Source organism: Vanacampus margaritifer, chromosome 18, assembly GCF_051991255.1.
Source record: "Vanacampus margaritifer isolate UIUO_Vmar chromosome 18, RoL_Vmar_1.0, whole genome shotgun sequence".
Classification (NCBI taxonomy): domain Eukaryota; kingdom Metazoa; phylum Chordata; class Actinopteri; order Syngnathiformes; family Syngnathidae; genus Vanacampus; species Vanacampus margaritifer.
The window spans coordinates 10,536,022-10,554,441 of record NC_135449.1 but is presented as its reverse complement, the minus strand read 5'-3'; the positions used below and the strand labels follow the sequence as shown (position 1 = coordinate 10,554,441).

The 18,420-nt window shown below is 38.1% G+C and overlaps 2 protein-coding genes, 1 long non-coding RNA gene and 1 other non-coding gene across 8 annotated transcripts in view; 3 read left to right on the top strand and 1 right to left on the bottom strand.

Annotated features, from left to right (window-relative positions):
- shisa8b (shisa family member 8b) overlaps nucleotides 1–12,549 on the top strand; it is a 39,249-nt gene extending 26,700 nt beyond the window's left edge. For all 4 annotated transcript variants that reach the window (XM_077551335.1, XM_077551336.1, XM_077551337.1 and 1 more), the window contains 2 exons: nucleotides 7,095–7,208; nucleotides 9,449–12,549. In XM_077551335.1, the coding sequence (XP_077407461.1) occupies nucleotides 7,095–7,208; nucleotides 9,449–9,987 (653 nt within the window). In that variant the 3' untranslated portion in view covers nucleotides 9,988–12,549. The remainder of the gene's footprint in view (nucleotides 1–7,094; nucleotides 7,209–9,448) is intronic.
- Nucleotides 12,257–18,138, bottom strand: LOC144038675 (uncharacterized). Its single transcript, XR_013289265.1, has 3 exons — nucleotides 17,536–18,138; nucleotides 16,425–16,597; nucleotides 12,257–14,429 (listed from the first exon to the last, which is right to left on the bottom strand). It is a non-coding gene; the product is annotated as an uncharacterized LOC144038675 (long non-coding RNA).
- On the top strand, nucleotides 12,693–12,764 carry trnaa-cgc (transfer RNA alanine (anticodon CGC)). Its single transcript has one exon. It is a non-coding gene; the product is annotated as a tRNA-Ala (tRNA).
- On the top strand, nucleotides 13,209–18,385 carry xrcc6 (X-ray repair complementing defective repair in Chinese hamster cells 6). 2 transcript variants are annotated; one of them, XM_077551332.1, is made up of 13 exons: nucleotides 13,209–13,298; nucleotides 13,591–13,672; nucleotides 13,769–13,878; nucleotides 13,949–14,090; nucleotides 14,162–14,413; nucleotides 14,576–14,762; nucleotides 14,841–15,027; nucleotides 15,117–15,285; nucleotides 16,428–16,589; nucleotides 17,519–17,648; nucleotides 17,739–17,839; nucleotides 17,912–18,028; nucleotides 18,098–18,385. In XM_077551332.1, exons 2-13 carry the CDS (start codon nucleotides 13,600–13,602, stop codon nucleotides 18,292–18,294), a joined length of 1,827 nt encoding a protein of 608 aa, XP_077407458.1. In that variant the 5' UTR covers nucleotides 13,209–13,298; nucleotides 13,591–13,599; the 3' UTR covers nucleotides 18,295–18,385. The 2 variants fall into 2 exon arrangements, with proteins under 2 accessions (XP_077407458.1, XP_077407457.1); XM_077551331.1 differs by having other exon boundaries at nucleotides 18,095–18,385.
- The last annotated feature ends 35 nt before the right edge of the window (nucleotides 18,386–18,420 follow it).

Below are 18,420 nucleotides of genomic sequence, written 5' to 3'. Positions count from 1 at the left end.
CCCTGTAAAAGTGTTGATATTAAAAATATTGTGAGAGTTGACAGATAAGATAAGCATAATTTTATCTATTATAGTGGCATCAAATCATCTAATTTAAAAACAATAGAAAATAATACATATATATTAGCGGTGTCAAAATTAGTGCATCAATTTTTATTTAATTTAAAGTTCCTTTAACGCCACAAATGTTTCTAACGCACGATTAATGACCGCCCCTAACTTGGAAAGCCTGTACTGGGGGAATTCCAGTCGCAACACAACACGTCCATGTCAAAATTGAGCAGAAATACATTAATTAATAATGCATATATTTGTGATGGCTGGGGTCAAATTGTATTTTACCGTTTTAAAAATGTGCAGAATTTCACCAGTTGCTTCATGTTAAAGATTAGTTAGCTCTTAATATGAAAAGAAAAACGCAGAGAGCTGTCACCAACGTCTCACAAATGCAATTATGCCGTCTAGTGGCAGAAAAATGACCAACACAAGTCAATATCACACTCGTTTTTTACAGTAAAGTGCATCTTTTTAATTCTAACTCAATTCTTTAAATTATTATGAAATTACTTAATCAATGACTAAAAGATGCAGCCACATTCTATTAGTTTAATATTTTTTTCCACTTTTATGTTAACAAGAGTATGAAAATTTAAAAAACTATATTTTATTGTACATTTTATAGCACATTTAGAACAGATATGAAATTTGCAATTAATCGGGAGTTAACTATTGAAGTTGATTACGGTAATTATGATTAAAAAATTCATCGCTGTACACACACACACACATATATATATATATATATATATATATATATATATATGTGTGTGTGTGTGTATATATATATATATATATATATATATATATATGTGTGTGTGTGTGTGAGAGAGAGAGAATGATTTAACGTTATATAAATAATTAATAAACATGCCATTATTTACATAATATAATATACACTTTTTTAAAAATGGGTAAACTCGAAATTTTAAGTCAACAAACTTCATTATTAATGATTTTAAGTTGGGCAATTGAACAAAATATTTGAAGTTTTGCTGTTGTGACTTGCCTTTGTCTCCTCATTGCTTCATTCACTGCATCTCCACAATTGGTGACCCTGACGTGATCTGAACACGCAACATTCTGACCCTAACTTTAACTTATTTTCTCCCAAAAACGCATAAATACGTTCTATTTTAAATGTTTGAAGTGTCCCAAAGATGTATCTATACGTCTTTTGTTTTTTTTATGCTAGAGCATTCAGAAGGCTTTGATGCAGCCTCTGAACTGCAGAGAACAGGTGAAGCAATTGTAGTTATTACAAAAAACGGCCAGCAGGTGGCAGCAGAGTATAAGAGATCAACCAGGGCCATGTTGAAAACAAGCTCATTTCCCCACAGTTCTAAAGAGACAATTTTTTTTCTGATGAAAGAAGATACTGTAATCTTTCATGTTTTTATAGCAATAGAACACAATATTCTGTGGGCCTTGCAAAATCAGTCAAAATCCAGTAAAATAGCCGGGAGTGAAGAGGGTTGCTTCAGTGAAAATGGCTGGAAGTGAATGGTTAAGGATCACCACAAAGTTGTGTTGTTGTTTTTTTACAGTGTAGTGACTGGATTCATTCTAAACTGAAATCGTGTGTCAAAAATGCTACAGTTGAAGCAAACCTCACTTTGAGTATGACATTTTAAGTAATTTTTTGCCAGACAGTTGTGGATGTTAGACATTATTTCATTCATTTTAATGTGATCATGCCACGGATGAACTTAAAACAGACTAAATGTGATTATTTTGGCGGTTGAAAGGACGCGATGTAGTCAAAGTGATGAGGCCAGCGAAAGCATCTGCGTTTGTAAGTAGAACACATGCTTGTTGCGATGTTTTGCACGTGTAACATCGCAGGACGACAACACACACTTTCTAATTACTATGTTAATGTAAGCAGGCGAGACCCCTTTAGGCAGCACGTGCTATTTTGTGCACAAACAACATGCATACAACCCACATGAATGAAGGACATTGCCAGTGTAGTGATCGATGAAAATGCATGTGTCGTCTTGCGTTTGTTTATTTTACCCAAGTATATATATATATATATATATATATATATATATATATATATATATATATATATATATATAAATAAAATATAATTTTATTTGTATTTATTTTTTATTTTTTTTAAGTTAGCTTGAAACTAGTTTCTGTGTATGTAAATTGAGCAATACAACTAAGTGGAACATTGAATAGATTGCACGGGCTCTTAACAACTGACCAGTATTGGTTTTTCCAGGGGGGCGGGGAGGGTGTGGAGGGGGGTGGGGGGTCATGCTAATTAGTGATCACACACACACATATGCAGACTAATTGAGCATGTTTAAACTGACGAGAGGTAAGCGGTAAAAGGTCTGCCACGATTCTGTGGCTAACATCAGAAAGCTTTTCAAGCCAAAATAAAGTTTTGGAAGTTTCCGTGAGCGATCAGAGGCTTAGTGATGTTCACTGAGGATAGGAAGCAAAAAAAAAAATTTGGGTCCAATATTCTCCAGCAAATATGACTCATTGCAGAAAGAAAGCTGGAAGCACGAGAAGAAGAGGGGGAAAAAAAAGCTGACCTATTTAACGAACACGACTGCAGGAGCAACGTGACAGCAGAACAACAGATCATCAATACACACTTTTCACCTTTAATTGAACTTTGACCCCTGGCAGTTGAGAGCAGTTGCTCTTTGGCCAATCATTTAAACGCACTCTGAACTCTCAGGCAAAGTTACGACATGGAAAAGGACTTCTATGAAACATGCCGTGCTTAAGGTTTTGCGCAGTCTCACATACACACAAGCACATTTATATTTCATCCAGACAAAGACCTCGCTGCGTTTTGCTTTTCCCCGTGGCACTTAAAACTCTTTTATGTCTCATTGTGCACACACACACACACACACACACACACGCACACATTATTAAGAAACATGTGCTGGCCTTCGCCATTCTTTCACGGTCATGAGCACTCACAATGGCACATGAGTGGAAGAGTGCAAACTGCGGGCTGTTGTGAAGAATTCAATGTCCCGCATTTGCGGGTCCAACATAGTTATCGCTGCCGTGTTCCTCAAGAACTGCAAAGCTACAGAGTTAAATAACACTCTTCTGTTTTTTCTTTTTTTTTTTTTTCTTTTACTTACGCCAGGGACCAACCAACCTTTTTGAAGCTGAGAGCTACTTCTTGGCTACAGATTAGTGTGAAGGAAACAAAGAAATACCAAATGCAACACTTTATTTGTTTATTTCTTTCTTCAAGTGATCACTTATACACAAAAGCGTATTGCATTCACTTGAAAAAAATATCAGTTTTTTATTGTGTACACTAGTGTTCCCTCGTTTTCCGCTGGGGTTAGGTTCCAAAAAATACCCGCAAGTGTGCTTTGTTTTTGTTTTCAATGTTTTTTTTAGTTTATGTTTTTCATATTATTATTATTTTTAATGGATTTTTTCCCCACTGTTTTTCTGATTTTTTTTCAGTTATTTAGATTTTTTTAATCTGGTTTTTTGATATATTTTTTTCTAAAAAAAATTCTAAAATTTTTTCTGTTTTTCGGATTTTTCCCTGTTTTTCAGATTTAATTTTTTTCCCTTCTATATATATACGTATATATATATATATATATATATATATAGAGAGAGAGAGAGAGAGAGAGAGAGAGAGAAATATTCCAAAGAATAGGGCAAAAAATACTTTATGAAACCTGAAAAAAATACTCCATAATGAGAATAATTAGATATCGAAAAAACTAAGCCCCAAAAAATTAATTACTCAGAAAAACAAGACTTTTTCTTTTTTTTAAGTGAGTGTATAAAAAATGTTTTTTTTTTTTTAATATATATATTTTTGTATGACAGAAAATAAAATTCCAAAAACAATGATTTAATAAAATAAAAAAAGAAGTATTGAAAATACATTTTAAATAATTACTCTGAATTTTTTCCTGTTTTTCTGGTTTTTTTTTCCTGTTTTAATTTTTTTTCCTTTATATATATATATATATATATAGAGAGAGAGAGAGAGAGAGACATTGGTGACGCTGACTTACGTGCAAACTTGCTAGGTAACATCCTTCAGTGTTTGCGAGTGTTTGCGAGGTTAGCGGATATTGATTGATTGATTGATTGATTGATTTTGCCAGGGTGTGTTCCAGTTTGAATGGTTGCCGACAGTTTTTCTTACACCATATAAACCATTAAAACTATTTGCAACGCAATTAGCTATCTCGCAAAACTAAAACTCTCGCTGCATGGAGATGAGGAATACAAGAGCATGGGGCACACCTTAATTACTCGCTGCTCGCATTTGTCACTGGCAGATAAATTATTATTACATCGCTTATTAAGAAGTGTTCCTGCCCTCTTGTTCTGCATTTAAAAGCTCCCAGTGCCAGACTTCTTTTAATGGAGAAATTAATATGCACAAACGGAGGGCCTTAAAATCCACAACCCTTAATTAGAATGTACAAATTCCCTCAGTTAGGGTTTTATGTACTGGCTTGCAAAATCACTCTTTTAACACACACATAGTACATAATTCCGACATTTCTGCTACTTTTCTACTCACTCACAAAATTACTGATGAATATCCTGAACCAGTCAGGAGGACAAAACAGACAATGAAGATGACGAAGAAGGGCTTTTTTTCCGCCTCATAATCCATATGTCACATGCTGAGGCCTCAATGGATTATACAGCGGAGGATTTTTTTTTTTCTGTGTTGGCTCACATCCATCCATCATGCTGCTATTTAAAACCTGTGTGCGTGTAGGTAAAATCATGAATCGAAAGTGTTAAAATGTTGCTACAGTCAAGACTCCTCTTCACCTCCCTGGCTTCCACATTAATCTCTAATTTATTTCACCAGAACATCCTGCCTTCCTCCGCCCCCCTTCTCCGCTTTCATCATCCTAACCGCAAGTGACGCTCACTCTCTCTTTCCAGTGTGTGACAAGAGATTAGTATTCCAAAGTTTCGCCGTGTATTGCATTTTACCGACAGTCATTGAAGTGATGAGATGATTTGTCTTTGATGCGGCGCCCAAGTACAAATAGACTTGACTCGTGCGTGGGAAACCCAGGCCGATGCGCACACAAACACACAATGCTTATTCTATTAAATGAAACATCTGCGACTCAGGCACAGGCACTGACAAACATTTTAGGGGTTAAAGACATTGCCGGCGTTAGAAAATGCCACTGATTTGGTTTCACTCTCCCCAAATTGATCTGAAAAGGCTGCCGTGTGGTGCGTGTGTGCGGCGTACATCCCCGAGGCTGACATCAAGTGCGTTGGCTGCCTGCATCAGTGGACTTCATTAATGCTAATAACCACGGCTTTACTCTCCAAGCTAGTTGGGTCTATTGTTTATTAACCTCAATTCATTTGGCATGCGAATGACAGGCTGTCAGGGTTGGGGCTGTCCTAAAACAGAATTAATTTGCGTCCACAGTGCTTGTTACGAGTAGCGTGAATCTGGAAAGCTAGTAGGCTAAGCTAGCTAGCTAGCTAGCGAGTATTATGAGTCGGAACTGTTCTAAGATTTAAAAAACAGTGGCAATGTTTGTTCCAGAAACTGAACACAACCACCCAGCCTGAATAAACTTACATTTCATACTAAATCAAAAAAAAGTGTAAAATGTTTCAATCTTAGTGAAGAAGTGTCAGAAGGAGGTGGTGAGAACAATGAGCTGATTTGAAAGCTGACAAGCAGACAAATGGTGGGAAGAGCAGCAGACAGGTGACAGGAGGATTAGGAAGTGGGCGAGAAACAGGCGACAAATGTGAACAAAATCCTCTACAGAAAGATACAGGGACTATCTAGGACATTTGTTCCAGATGTGTCCATGACATATATATATACAGCATAATCCACAATTGTTATAATGGTCCCATACTGTGCTGCATTGCTCCACTTGTATTATTATTTGACTTGACACTTATGTCGCCAGGGGGAAAAAAATACAAACAGAACATTGTCAAAACCAAAAGCAAGCACATATAAGCTACGCTATCAAATCTATATGCATCAATTTAGTCTGACAAAGCCGACATTAGTCTGTAAAGGTAATTGTGGATAAATGTAGTGTTCTATGGAAGCATGGAACTGCAAATGCTGAGTAAACATTTTTTTCAAATATGTTCCAACTTTTTGAAAGTATATTTGAACATAAATATGTTGGAATGTACTTACAAATACATTTAAATGTAATTGCAAGTATGTTTAAAGGTTTTAAATGCCAAATGCTAAAAATTCTCATAATGGCACAATGTATTGACTTTTGCATGAGCAAGTGAAAAAAAATGCTATTCAGGTGATTACATTTTTTAATTGTAATTAATCGCATGACTTCAATAGTTAACTCACAATTAATCGCAACTGCTATATCTGTTCAAAATTAACAATAAAATGTACAATGACAAGTTGTAATACTCTTGTTAACATAAAAGTTTTTTTTTTAATTTAACATTATAGAAATATGGCTGCATTTTTTAGTCATTGATACAGAATTTTTTTTATTGTACATTTTGAACAGATATAAAATTTGTGATTAATCGTGAGTTAACTAGTGAAGTCATGCAATTAATAATCTCTTTTTTTCAAATTGCATCAGGCAGTTAAAATTTTTAATTGGAATTAATCGCATGACTTCAATAGTAAACTCACGATTTATCACAAATTTTATATCTGAAAAATTCTAGGTTTTCATACTGTTGTTAACAAAAGTGGATACAATGTTAAACTACTAGAAATAGTTTAAATTAATTTTTGACGTCTTTAGCCGTCAATGGCAGTGAATGAGTTCAAAGTGAATGAAAGGAGCCACTTTGATTGGCCATGATTGAAGTCGGCATGGCCACTCCCACAGCGGCGCAGATCACCCTGTGAAATTCCCAACATCGGGTATAACCCGCCTGTGGCTAAACTTCTTTAGTCAATAGAATGTGTATTTTACAACAAAATACACTTTTCTGACCTCCTCCTTCTGGCAAAGTTTTCTCGAAAAACCACTGACTGTGTGTGTGTTTTCCTTGTCTCTGTGTCCTACTAGAGCAGTACCATCTAAATAACTCGGCTCACGGCCCATTAGGACAAGGCATCCCTCACTCTCACAGCAACCATGGCACAGTGGGACTCAACAAGTACACCTCCCTCAAAGCCGTGGGTAAGTCGTAATGCACGCTGCTCCACAATATGATGATGAATACAGCTGGCACGCGAGCCTTTTTTGAGTCGAGAACAAGAAGAGCCAGTTAACGAGAGTGCCGTTGCCCCGTGGCAACCTGGGAGCTGAGTAGTAGCCTTACAATAATGTGCAGATGTGATAGTGAAGCTACTGCACCTCAGAAAAACAAGCTGGAGGCTTTTTACCGGGTGTTATACAGAAAGTCTTGTGTTGGTTAAAGGTCACGTATGCAAAACCTGTTGTTGTCTTGGAGCTGGTGTAGCAGGACACAGAACTGCCTGCAGCCTCAGACGCGCCATTAGAACCAAACAAAGGCAAATCTTTGCTTGACAAGATGGATTTTATTAACCTTTATCACAAATGCCCTTTTTCAGCTGCCTTCTGCCCATCTCCTTCGTTTGTGTTGATACACACTTTTTAATTAGTGCAATTTTCCTCAGACGTCACTGTTTACTTTGTTGTGGATATGATATTATTATTACGACTGGAAAAAATAGTTCAGATGGCGAAAAAGCTTGCAGCAATAACCTTAGTGTTTATTTATATAATTCTCTTTGACATTCATGCCATCCCATGACACATACATAAACATGCACACAGCACTCTGGGCGAGAGTATTTTTACACCCCGGCTGTCACATTACCACACCCTGGCACACGTACCTTTAAATGTCCGTCATGTCTCCTCATCACATTATTTACTAGCTTCTCTCCTTGGGGGCCAAAAACGGAGGTAATACATATCATCAGTTACTTCTTTTCACTGGTTATCGAAAAATCTTAGGCCAAGCTGGCGTTGCTGGCAACTTGTGTTGTGGCAGGTCCTTCGAGTGCTCCCACAATGCAACACTCGAACCACACTGGTGGTTCATTTTAGGTTACATCTTCATCTGACCGAAGAGTGCATCAGACTGTGACAAATTGAAAATGACTCTGAAGTAGAAAAAAAATCTGAAAGTGAGCAAATGTTACATGGGGTTATGTGATGGCTCCTGAAGCTTTATTGCAAGTTGTTTTTGCGGATTCAGAAATAATACAATATTACAGCATTGAACAGTGTCTGATGTAAATAATTTCTGTCTTTATTGTGACCTTCTAATAACATAGTTGAAAGTCACCATATCCAAGGTAACATTATTATTATTATTATTATTATGGATGAGCGAGTACACCTCTAGCTGTATCTGTATCTGTTCAACCATCTAAACTAGCTGTATATGTATTACGGGGGGCGTGGCCTAAACCGGAAATGGGCGTGGTTTGATCGAAAATAAGTGGGGCTTATGTCGGAAGTATTTATTTTTTTTCAATTTCACACTTAAAATAAATGGTCAAATGTGCAATTAATATGGATTAATCAAACATTAATTATATAATAATAATATATATATATATATATATATAATTTTTGTTTATTTTAAAACTATTGCCAAAACAGCCTAATCAGTGGTTTTGATCACAAAAGTAAGAAGAACTATTTTTCAAACAGGTTTTTTATAAACTCAGAAAAATTCTAGACAAGTTCAGTGCTTAAGAAATGCAGTCCACATGTTTACATATCATTATTTTATGAAACATGAAAAATGGATAAACCACAGATTTGTTTTCATTATTGTTGTATGTAATGTGATTTGTGACTTTCTGACGATATCATTAAAGGGCAAGACAAGTCAAACACTTGCCTCACAATATGTTCTATGTGCCCCCACTAGTCTAAACATGACATTCTGATTAATAATATTGTGTTTGTGATTTTGAAATTAATCTGTTTTTATTCATCTCGGGGGTGGCCATTTTGATATTTTACAGCCCTCTGTTGACAAAACCATCACAGTGCCTAAGGGCTCAGGTTGGTAACAAGTCTAACGACCAATCACGGCTCACCTGTGTTCTAGGTTTGGTCATGTGACATTCGCAAGCTGAGCCATGATTGGTCATTACCGAGCCCCTGAGGCACTGGTGTCGTTTTCAGTTGATAGCAAGTGACAAAATGGCCGCCCTTTGAGATGGATAAAAACAGGTCCATTTTGCTGCTTAATTCATATTGTACAGATGAAATATTAAAGTTTTATTCGTCTGAATACTGAATTTAGACTAGTGGGGCCGCATAGAACATATTATTGTAAAGATTTTTTTTACAATAATTAATTCATAAGTCTAACTATGAGCACCAACAACAATACAAGGTCACCAATCATCTTTATTGTTCCTCATTTGCAGCGGACAGCGCATCTCACAGCTACTACAAGAGCTTCCCACTCATGGACTTTGCCCACTACCGGACGCCCGCCTTTCAGCCAGCGCCAGCGCATCCCAAAGACAAGTCGTACATCCACCAGCACCTCCCGTCGCAATCCGACCTCCACGCTCCCCTTTCCATCTCCATCCCTCCCACACACCTGGAGCACTCCCACCTCCCAAAGACCACCACGCACCCACTGCTCTCCAGCTCGGCCTTTAAAGCCTGGGAACCGGTCGGTCGCCACGTTCAAAGGCAGAGCTCCGCCCCGGGCTCCGGGCCCACGCACGCCTCCCACTGGAGACACGGCTACTCCACCCGTCGGCAACAAAGCATCGAGAACATGCCGGATCTTTTTAGCCAGCCCTGCGGGGGGATGTATTCCGGAGCAGGCGGAGCAGGTGTTGTCGGTGGGCACGGGATGCATTTCCACATGCAACATCCTCCTCAAGCGACCTACTACCAACACGCCAGGCAAAAGAACTACTCCACGCACAGTTCGACGGAAGTAACAGTCTGAGCGATGTGGCTACTGACAGTAGCTTTCCGCTTTTTTTACATCCTGAAAGCTGGTGCTTGGGAAACCGCCCAATTTTGGGGATTGGGAGCACAAGAAATGTGACAGTGAAGACAGAAGTGTGAAGAATATCTGGTAGAGATTGCGTAGACTAGCTTGAAAGAAATGTAGCAAGGTTACTTGAAAACCACTCAGGCTCTTCATCACAAATCCTCTGACTTAAACCGCTTCTGCTAGTCTTTGCGATTATGATAATTAAGCACAAAGACAAAAAAATAATACTTTATCTTGTTAGATGTGACACGTAAAAAAAACTTTGCATCTCATTGTCTACCTCTACAACATAGCCGGCTTCCCTCATGTACTTTCCCGCGCTTAGCTCTCCAACTCTGCCATCCTTGCTCCGCTATGTAGCGTTTTGCTTGTGGTGCCATCAGGCCAAGCATACAGGGACAGCAGCCCCGGGGTGACATTAACTCAACGGTGAGGACAATGCCACCATCATGTCAACTCTCATCAAGCTCCATCCAGGAAAGGGAGCTCGTAAGGCCCAGAGGCTTGAACCCTTTAGAAAAGAGGAGAAAGAGAGAAGAGAGGAGAGAAAATAGGAAACAAACGTCCTCAGGGGAAGGCAATGAGTCACTGTGAATTTCTCACTACGGAACTGTCTGGGTCATAACTCGGAGTGTGTGGACCTGTGAGGTCGCTCCCGTGTTATTTTGACGCCTGCGGCCACCATTGGAGAGAAATAGGTGGAGGCATTTCCAAGCCTGGAGCTTGGAACGCGACGAAAGCCTGGATAGCAAAAGACACCACGCGGATCCACATGCTGATGCGGAAGAGCAACAGTTGATCGGATCGTTGTAAGGACGTGGACATGTGCAAAGGTGTGGGTTTCGGGACATTTAACTCTTTCACTGCCATTGACGGCTATAGACGTCAAAAATGAATTTGAACTATTGGTTTCACTTTTTTTTCCACTTTTGTTAACAAGAGTATGAAAACCTAGGAATTTTTTTTTATTGTACATTTAGAACAGATATAAATGTTTTGATTAATCTTGAGTTAACTAGTTAACTGATGTGATTAATTACAATAAAAAATTGTAATCGCCTGATGCCCCTAATTAAAATAAAATAAAAGATTATAAAAAATTTGGGGCGTCAGATGATTAATTATTTTAAAATTGTAATTAATCGATTAATCACAAATTTTATATCTGTTATAAATGCACAATAAAAAAAATTCTAGGTTTTCATACTCTTGTTAACAAAATTGGAAAAAAAAGTGAAACTAATATAGTTCAAATTATTTTTTTACGTCTATAGGCGTCAATGGCAGTGAATGAGTTAAAGTTCACAGCGGAATAATAAAAAACTCTGAAATTATGATCAAACCACTTTGACTAAACAACCTGCCTATTTAATACATAAACATTGTTTTATATGCAATAGCTGTTTATCTAATCTGAACTATGTTAAGCGTCCATAATCATGCGTTTTGTTTACCCATTTATGTAAATGTTGTCTTTTTTAAAAACATTTTTGCTATTTGTGTAATGTTTTGTGAAATCTAAATTCAATGTCAAGCTTTGTAAATTTTGTACACAATTAGTTGGAAAAGGGCTTCATGTCGTATTTATTTTGAAGAATTTATTATAGTTGATGTCAGAGTCAAGCAGAGTTTATGAATTTGTATAGTAACAAATGTGACGCACATGAGCTCTGGCATAAATTTGCGCTTTAAGTAGGCCTTCGGTACTCTGCGTCACATTGTTCTAGTGGCTTTTATGGCAAAAATACAGTGGCACAATTTATATATGGCACTAGAAAAAACAGCCACAATGTGGACAGGTTGTCCAAACAATTAAGGGGTGGAGGGTATGCATTATTGAAAATGGAATGCAAATTGTTTATACGAGATAAAGGGAAAGCTCCCCAGTGTATGTGTAATATTTGTAGCATCTCAAACAGCTACAGCAAGTATGGGAATATAATACAGGTACATGATTATAACAAATAAATTTAATATCTACTGGTGAGCTCTAATGTAGCAAAAACAAGCCGTATCCATCCAGGGAAAGCAAGCAGCAGTAACAACTCTTCTTTACAGAAGCTGTACAGCAAGCAATGCAACTTTTTAAAAGAGAATCATTAAAGATTAAAAAACTACTGTGGAGTTTGTTTGTGTACGTTTTTCAAAGATATGCTGAGTCTTTCTGAAGAGTTCGCATCTTCGCCAGCTCAATAATAACAGCATAAACACAACAGTGTCCATGGTATTGGTTTATTAACTCCAGCAAGCACAGACGCATAAGGCAAAGATATTTTTGATTGCTTTTATCACATACCACAACTCATTTTATATAACTTTACAGAGTTCTAGTAAGACAATAGGCAATATTTAAATAAAGGTGCAGATACATGAATTGTGGACAGTTTCACTGTTACAGTCCACTTGCACTGGGGTCGAGTGAGGGCAGTGGTCAGCCGGACGCAGTTTGTCCTTACTTTTATGACTTTTCAATGAAACACATTTGATGGACATGTTAAGGATTGTGGTGGTCTCTGGCCTGAACCTGCAGATCATCAATCACAGGGCGAACACGCCCTCTACACTCACATTTTAAAAAAATATAAAAAAATATTGGCTTCTGAAGATACATTTGGATAATGGGAAAAAACCCAGGTGGTGCGGATACACATACTGGGGATGTAGCTCAGTGGTAGAGCGTGTGCTTCGCATGTACGAGGTCCTGGGTTCCATCCCCAGCATCTCCATGTTGTCTAAATAAAATCCTTTTTAATGTTAGTATGACAGTGCCACCTTGTGGTTATTTATGACAATACATAAGCCTAAACAGCATGAGGTACTGTTTATAATTTCCCTCAACACAATCTCACAATGACGTACTGCTAACCACACTAACATTTTATCTCATAATATTCATTTTTAGTAATAACGATTTGGTGACGTCACATGGAAAGTTGTCTACATTAAGATTGGTGTATGTATGTTTGTAGGTTTGCTTTGGACTTGTGAGGAAGTTGAGCCACCTCTTTCGTAATGCTGTTGCAGTTTGTTCAAACAAATTGAAAACCGAATTAAGCATCTTTAAAATTAAATGAATTTACTCGGGGGGACTTCCTGAAACACCCACTGAGAACACGACCCCGCCTATTGCAATATGATTGGTCGGTTTCTTGGTTGGACAAAATCTAACCAATCGACATAGAAGCGCCGGCGCCATGTACAACTAGTCGAGTCCATTGATAGTTGGACCGCTTGGACTCCAAATCATCACTAAGAAGTTGGTAAGTGACTTGACTCTCTTACACAACTACACAACTACTTACGTGAACAAGCCGAATCGTTTTTGTGCACCCGTAGATTAATTAAGTCTGCATTGCAACCACGTCAAAATGCGAATGAAGCTATGAGTGGCTAACCAAGAGCTAAAATAGCATACTTCGCTTGAATGGATTTGATCCGTCACGTGATCATCTCTCTATTAGTTCTAAATTCCCTTATACGACCAATGCGCTTAAGATTTTAAGGAGAAATGTTACGAGTCACATTTTTGTGCCGTTCTTTAACATGTGTCAGACATCAACAATGGCAGAGTGGAACGCCTACTTCCGGAATGAGGATGACGGTGAAGCACAGGAGGAGGGCGAACAACCAGAAGGTGAAGAGTGAATTCTGGTCCCTTTTTTTTTTGTTTGCCTTACTTTTACACTGTATCCTAAGTGACTAAAGTGTTTGGCATACTCTGTCACTTTAGATTACAAAGTCACAGGGAGAGACTGCTTAGTTTTCTTGGTGGATGCGTCAAAGGAAATGTTTATCAAAGGTGAAGATGGGGAGCCGTCTAATTTTGACATGACCATGCAGGTAAGTAACATCCACACAGTGTGTTTCTATCCTGCTTGCCTCAGCGTCTAAAGTGCTTTGTTCCTTACAGGTGGTACGCAGCGTGTACACCAGAAAGATCATAAGCAGTCCAGGAGACCTTGTCGCATTGGTTTTCTACGGCACCAAGCAGAGCCAAGACCCCACCAACTCTTTCAAGCACGTCTACGTCTACCACAACTTGAGCGAACTTGGTGAGACATCCCTTCTGCAATGTAAACATTTGAACCAATATCAGAGTTGTAACCCAACGTCATTTCCACAGGTGCAAAGCGAGTGCAGCAGGTGGACGCACTGCGGGGAGCAAAGGGCGCCCAGTTGGCGGCAGAGACGATGGGCAGTGATGAAACATCGTTGTGCGACGCTCTGTGGTGCTGTGCCAATCTGTACCGGGACTGCAAGCTCCGTCTGGGGCACAAGCGCCTCTTCGTCTTCACTTGCAGGGATCAACCACACGGGGGCGACAGTGTCAAAGATCGACAGGCTCGCACACAAGCCAGTGACCTCAGAGAAACTGGTGGGTGCATAATTGCCTTTCAGAGATAAAAAAAACAGAAGAAAATACTGTTAATATTTTATGGATGAATAATTTCATATTGAGGGTAGAATTGGATGATCTGTTTTATTTAAAGATAGTAGATTTTTTTTTCAACATTTTTCCCTCCTTTTTTTGTTTAAGGCGTCGTCATAGAGCTAATGCACTTGATGAAACCCGGCGGCTTTGACGTTTCCCTCTTCTTCCGTGACGTCGTAAGTCCGCCGGAGGACGAGGGTGAACTTGGGATGCAGCTCGAGCCTTGTGAAAAACTGGAAGACCTCCAGAAGAGAGTTCGAGCCAAAGAGCAGAAAAAGCGAACGATGGCCAGGTAGGTTTTCGGTTCCAAATGCACACTTTGCGTTTCGTCTTTTCTCCTCATCTTCTCTGGCTTTTTGCTTATTTTTAGGCTCAATCTGTGTCTGGGCGAGGGTGTAAATGTGGCGGTGGGAATGTACGCCATTGCAGTGGCCGCACGGAAACCAAGCTCCATCAGGCTGTACAGGGAAAGTAATGAGCCCGTCCGCAGCAAAACTCGCACCTTCCATACTCAAACAGGAAGCCTGCTGCTGCCCAGTGAGATCAAAAAAGCCCAGGTAGGAACACAGCTGATTGAAATCAACAAATGAGTGTTTTTTAAAGGAATATTAACCCCTCTCTCTCGCTCTCTCGCCATGCTGTGCAGGTGTATGGCAACAAACAGATAGTGATGGAGAAAGATGAGGTGGACGCCATCAAGAAGTTTGATGATCCCAGTTTGTTTTTGATCGGATTCAAAGCGATGGAAAAGCTCAAAGTGCACCATCACATTCGTCCCGCTGTCTTCCTCCATCCCGAGGAAGACGAAGTGAAAGGTGACACAAACACAGTATTATTATGATTATGATTGTATATTTTGATGCATTTTCAGCCCTCGGCAGATGTTCCGTTAAAGGGTCGTCCCAATGACATTTTTTGCACCAGAGTCCAAGTCACTAGATTTATCGCAATTTTCTTAATTTTTTTCTTTCTTTTTTTTTTTTTTTTTTTTTCTTTTATAAAGTTGATACATTTTTATATGGCTGTTAAGTCAGCAGTGGTTGAAATCGCGTAAAATAACTAAAATATGTTATTCTTGACTTTCAAAATTAAAAAAAAAATAAGATCTTTTTTTAGCCAATATCATGATCAGCCCAATTTCCGATCATGTGATTGGCTTGGGGAAAACCCACATTCCATTGTTTTTATTTTTTTAATTTTTTTTTATTAGCAAGTCATAAATCTATCACAATAAATAGTTTTGTTTCAATCACAGTGGAATATTTTTTTCATATTTCTAGTTGGGTTTGACAATTTTGAAAAATAATCTAATTGCAATTTATTTTTCTCATTATGCAATTATATGGAGGCGTGCAACTGCCAATGTGGAGTAAACATTTTTGACTGGCAAATAGATTTGAATGAATGAAACGTATTTGAATGTGTTTAAACATATTTACAAAGACAGTACATTAATATTTTCAAGTATGTTCAAATGTATTGTAAAGTACACTTGAAGGTAGGCTAAATGCTAAAAACTTTACCAATTAAAAAAAAATACTAATAAAGAATGTATCAGTATATTGTAGGCCAAATGCTTAAAAATAATAATAATACATTAACTTGCGCAAGTCAGTCCCCCATGGCATTATGGGAAAAAGGTTAAGCTTTTAGCATTTAGCCTACAAGTACGTTACAAATACGTTTAATACGTAGTTTTTTTTGTTTTGTTTTTCTTGCAATGAATTTTTAACAAACACAGCATACAGTTATACATAAATGTGTTGGTCTTTCAAGTTAAACTTGCTCAAATAAAGGCTAGTTGATTGAATGGAAATTGCATTCTACTACATTGCCATGTTGATTTCAATTGGATTAATTGTTCAGCTCTAATTTCTATTGTGTATTTGTATGTGAAGATGCATTCATAAATTAGGCTATTTACATTTATAATTCATAAATTTGCTTTACTCACCAGGAAGCTCCTGTCTGTTCTCGGCTCTGTTGACCAAGTGCATTGAGAGGAACGTCTTTGCTCTGTGCCGATGCATTTCCCGCAGAAATAACCCACCTCGATTTGTTGCCTTGGTGCCTCAGCAAGAGGAAGTAGACAAGGGGAAGGTACAGACCAAGCCAGCAGGTACGACACTGCAAATACAAAAAGTATCAGGTCATTAGACTACTACACTCTCAAAAGAGAATTGTTGAACCAATTTAAGATTATAAATTGAATTGTTGACCAACTTAAAAAAAAATCGCTTAAAGTGGTAACACATGAGTCTTAAGTGAATATATAAGTTTAAGTGATTATGAGTTTATTCAACTTAACTCATTCACTGCCATTGACGGCTATAGACATCAAAAATTCATTTGAACTATTAGTTTAACATTTTTTTCCATTTTTGTTAACAAGAGAATGAAAACCTAGATTTTTTTTTATTGTACATTTAGAACAGACATAACATTTGTGATTAATCATAAGTTAACTAGTGAAGTCATGCGATTAATTACGATCAAAAAATGTAATCGCCTGACGCCCCTAATTTTTAATAATCTTTTTTCTCTTTTTTTTTAATCGCGTCAGGCGATTACATTTTTTAATTGTAATTTACTTCAATAGTTAACTCACGATTAATCACAAATTTTATATCTGTTCTAAATGTACAATAAAAAAAAATCTAGGTTTTCATACTCTTGTTAAGAAAAGTGGAAAAAAAATGTTAAACTAATAGAAATAGTTCAAATGAATTTTGGACGTTTATAGCCGTCAATGGCAGTGAATGAATAAAAAGAATAAAAGATTATGAATAATTCTGGGTGTCAGGCGATTAAAGTAATTAATCGCATGACTTCACTAGTTAACTCGCGATTAATCACAAATTTCATATCTGTTCTAAATGTACAATAAAAAAAATTCTAGGTTTTCATACTATTGTTAACAAAACTGGAAAAAAATGTTAAACTAATAGAAATAGTTCAAATGAATTTTTGGCGTTTATAGCCGTCAATGGCAGTGAATGAGTTAAGGGGAATGTGATGCTAAGGTAGCAATTTATCTTATTTCAACAGGTTTTAATGTCATCTACCTGCCGTTTGCTGATGATTTGCGGAATCTGGATCCCCCACAGACTCCTTGTGCTTCACCAACGCAGGTGGACAAGATGAGGGAGATAGTTCAGAAGCTGCGTTTTAAGTACAGGTAGGGGAAAGATCAAATGTAAAAAAAAATAATAATAATAATAAATCTGCGTGATGCAGTGCAGTTCACATTTTTCACAACGTCATTCAGGAGTGAGGCATTTGAGAATCCCGTCATCCAGCAGCACTACAGGAACTTGGAGGCCTTGGCTCTGGATATGGCGGTTCCGGACGACATCGAGGACCTCATCAGTAAGACGAAGCCTCGCCAAATCCGTCAAGTCTGTCATGCCGTCATCTCGTTTCCTCTGTGGTCTGTTCCAGTGCCAAAGGTAGACCAGATTGACCAGCGTCTGGGTCCTCTGGTCCCGGAGTTTAAAGATCTCGTCTACCCTGCAGACTACAACCCGGACAGCAAACCGGCCGCCAAACGCAAAGCAGGTCAGCGTTGATGTCATCTCGAGTGTCTTTTTATTTTATTTTATTGTCGATTCTCGTGACTTAAAGCAGAAGCTGGCGGCACAGCGGAGAAGAAGCCCAAAGTGGAGGTATCAGAAGATGAGCTGAGAGCCCACATACAGAAAGGCACTCTGGGGAAAATGACGGTCCCGATGCTCAAGGAGGCCTGCAAGCAATTTGCCATTCGGACCACGGGGACCAAGAAGCAGGAGCTGATGGATGCTCTGATTGATAAATTGGCCACATGAGGCTTTAGTGACTACGTTTTCAATAGCTCGGTCACGCTTGATTGCAGTTGTGAGGAATTAATTTTTGTAATAAAAAAATAAATAAATCTAACCTTTGCATGTGATCTATATGACTTCAGGATGACA

What these genes read in the sequence shown, in the direction of transcription:
- xrcc6 (XM_077551331.1), top strand. Translation starts at nt 13,600, where the DNA reads ATGGCAGAGTGGAACGCCTACTTCCGGAATGAGGATGACGGTGAAGCA. An exon ending in AAGCTGCGTTTTAAGTACAG is followed by an intron (nt 17,649 to 17,738) that starts GTAGGGGAAAGA and finishes AACGTCATTCAG; the next exon opens with GAGTGAGGCATTTGAGAATC. An exon ending in GGCCGCCAAACGCAAAGCAG is followed by an intron (nt 18,029 to 18,094) that starts GTCAGCGTTGAT and finishes CGTGACTTAAAG; the next exon opens with CAGAAGCTGGCGGCACAGCG.